The 3,327-nt window shown below is 34.6% G+C and overlaps 1 protein-coding gene across 1 annotated transcript; it reads right to left on the bottom strand.

The window, feature by feature from the left end:
* Window positions 1-1,759: 1,759 nt before the first annotated feature.
* On the bottom strand, window positions 1,760-2,710 carry LOC125282936 (olfactory receptor 2AK2-like). The gene has a single exon (XM_048220768.1). The coding sequence runs from the start codon at window positions 2,708-2,710 to the stop codon at window positions 1,760-1,762; it is 951 nt and encodes a 316-aa protein (XP_048076725.1).
* Window positions 2,711-3,327: the final 617 nt, after the last annotated feature.

Below are 3,327 nucleotides of genomic sequence, written 5' to 3' on the forward strand. Positions count from 1 at the left end.
GTTACAGACATGTCAATGAGTCTCTAAGAGATTTCACAGAAGTATTTTAAGTGAAGCACCAATCCACTGCATTACTTACACCAGTACTTAAGCACTAAGAAGTCTTTAAGTATTCCTTTTGGAATATTTAATATTAATATGACAATTCAATTGTCTTATTAAGCATGCACCTTATCTATGACCAAAAAACATTATTCCTTGTTATATACTAAAATAATTGAGTACACATGCTCAAAAGAAAACTTTTGTATAGGGAGTGTTATAGCATTTTTTTAAATTCATAACATCTGGAAATATCAAATGACCCAATGAAAGAAAAATATATTCATACATTGAAATGTTAGCAATAAAAACAATAGCATTAATGCTTGCATTTTTAAGGTTGCACCTCAACAGAAGCCAGTTGCACAAGAGAAACTTTTGTTGGAGTCAATTAATAAGAGCTTCTGTCAGTGTTGATGGAAAGCTGAATGATGACCAAAGTAGAAGGGAGGTGCTAATCAACAATGGAAATGTTGCTCCTATGGTTTTCCTCCACAGTAATAATGATGATTTCTCACTTACAGTATTTCTTCCAAGATTTCAGCCCAATTCTTTGTTCTCATGATTCCCTCACATTCTGCATTGTCTCTGTCAACAAGCCTCAAAGGTCTGCTTTCTACTCATCTCCAGAAGCTGGCCACTTCTTGCTTGTCTGCCATTACCACTTTGCTCCAAGATAGAATCTTTTGACAACTGTACTACTGTAATGTCTCATAATTGCCCATTTCAATTGTCTTTGCAAGCACAGCAATGGTTGCCAGTTTTCTTGGATTACAAAATAAACTTCTCATAGTGGTCAATCTTGCATTTCAAATTCAGACTCCATTAAATCTACTCATTTCCTAAAGTCCAACAATTTATTCTTTTATTTTTTGTGCCTGTGAATCAGGTTCTCTCTTCAAAATATATTTTTCATTTACTTATTCTTATGCCCAGAACATTCTTTATGACATATCCATTTGAAATGTTTTTTTCATCTCAGTTAAAATTTTGACCAATTATCACTCTCATATTTGTCCCTGTTGGACTATTTTTTAAAATAAAATTACAAAACACTCTGGCTTACCCTTTCCCAATATCCATTAATTATCCCATTAATTACTACTTTAGACATACTGTAAATTACTCATATTTATTTTATTAATGTTACATCTCCCTGCACTGAAATGCAAACTTAATGAGCTCAAAGACTTCTGTTGGTTCTAATCCTTCTTTACTTAAATATCACCTTCTTTACTTAAATATCACCAATTTAAATATCACTGCCTGCAGCAGTGCCACACACATGGTTAAAACATTAAAGCAGTTGAGTGAACAGATGAATGAGTGAGTTATCTACTCTGCTCTACATGACAGTATATTTTTTACATAGATCCTTTTAATTTTCTGTGTTTGAGTCAGTTGTATTTCCTTTTCATTGCATTTCAGATATTAAGAAACACATTACAAAATATTTGTTGTGAGGTGCAAAATTAAGTTATCAGGAATGAAACCTATTGCTTTAGAAGCTAGATGATGTTGACAATGACAAATTTTTCCAGCTTCCAGTTTGGAAATTAGTCCAGTTTCAACATGTATGATTAATCCATTCTGAAACCAGGAGGAATCAAGATATTTATCAATTTATTTCTTTGATATGTATTTCTTAGAGTTTACATATTCTAGAACAGTATTCCAAACAAATATTCTGTTATTCAATATCAATTACTAGGGGCTCCTAAGGTGACATTTTGTGTACAAATACACACTCTACCAATTGTCTTCTCATGGCCCCCATAACCTCCTTATTTCTCAGGCTGTAGATAAATGGGTTCAGAAGAGGTGTGATGATGGTGTAAAACACTGCCACTGCCTTATCCTCTTCCGGAGAATGCAAGGAGTGTGGCCTTGTATAGGTGGAGAGACCAGTAACATAGAATAGGCTTGCCACAATCAAGTGAGAGGAGCAAGTGGAAATGGCTCTTCTTTGCCCTTTACCTGAGCTCATCTGGAACACCACAGTTAGTACACGGGCATAGGAAGCTAGAATGGCCATGAATGGTAACAGCAGAATAATAAGCCCACACAGAATGACTGTGTACTCATATGTGGAAGTGTCCTGACACACCAGTTGTAATAGAGATGGAAGTTCACAGAAAAAGTGGTTGATGACCCGTGATCTACAAAATGGAAGATGAAATACATACAATGTATGTACTAAAGCATTGATAGAACCACTGGTCCATGCACATGTGACCATGAACCAACAGATCTTCTTGCTCATGAGTACAGGATAGCGTAAAGGATGACAGATGGCCACATATCGATCATAAGACATGAAACCAAGAAGAAGGGCTTCAGTTGCACCAAGGACCATGAACAAAAAGGTTTGAATCACACAGCCTAAAAAAGTAATGGTCTTACTATTTGACAGAAAGTCAGTGGTCATCTTGGGCACTGTGGTGGAAATGTTCATTATATCCATGAAGGAGAGCTGACTGAGTAGAAAGTACATTGGAGTGTGGAGCCTGGTGTCCAGTCGAATGAGAAGGATCAGTATGATATTTCCCATCAGAGCCACTGCAAAGAGGATTACAATGGCAACACAGAGGAAAGTGTCCACGTGACCATATTGGAAAAGACCAGAAAGTATAAAGTCTGTTTCAACACTTTGATTTGCTTTCTTCATCGTTTAATCAAAATATCAGAGTAGATCATATCTAAAGATTCCATGTAAAGACAATGACTGCCTTTTAATAGAAAATAAAATATTATTAAATGAGTTGAATTGCCTCCAGACCCTTTCCCCACCCAAGTAAAGTATCCATACCGTACACTACTTTGATTTTTCTCCCCAAATGAATGGAAAACAAAATTACCTTAATCTGGTAACTTTCAGATAACAAACTGTATGATCAGAAATTAATCAACATTTTTACAAACTGGGTGACTTTTAGAGAATTTCTGCTTATTCAATTTTCTTAGCTCTTTTTAATTTAAATTCAATTAATTAACATATAATGTACTATTTGTTTCAGGGGTATAGGTCTGTGATTCATCAGTGTTATATACTACACAGTGCTGATTACAACACTTACCCTCCCTTAGCTCTATATTTTTTGATCATCAGATGTATTAATCATACTCCATACCCCAATTAATTTATTGCAGTATTAAACACATTGAAAATTTCTGTGCACTTTGAAAAATATATATTTCCTCCTCTTTTGTCCTTTCTTTAAGCACAGAATTTATAGGCATTTTTAAAGCATATACAAAGTTATATAATCAATTTTCTTTTTCTTT

The sequence above is a fragment of the Ursus arctos genome, unplaced genomic scaffold (genome assembly GCF_023065955.2).
Source record: "Ursus arctos isolate Adak ecotype North America unplaced genomic scaffold, UrsArc2.0 scaffold_5, whole genome shotgun sequence".
NCBI classification, from domain to species: Eukaryota; Metazoa; Chordata; class Mammalia; order Carnivora; family Ursidae; genus Ursus; species Ursus arctos.

Bases quoted from the DNA above. Each gene is read 5' to 3' on its own strand.
- LOC125282936 (XM_048220768.1), bottom strand. From the start codon at position 2,710: ATGAAGAAAGCAAATCAAAGTGTTGAAACAGACTTTATACTTTCTGGT.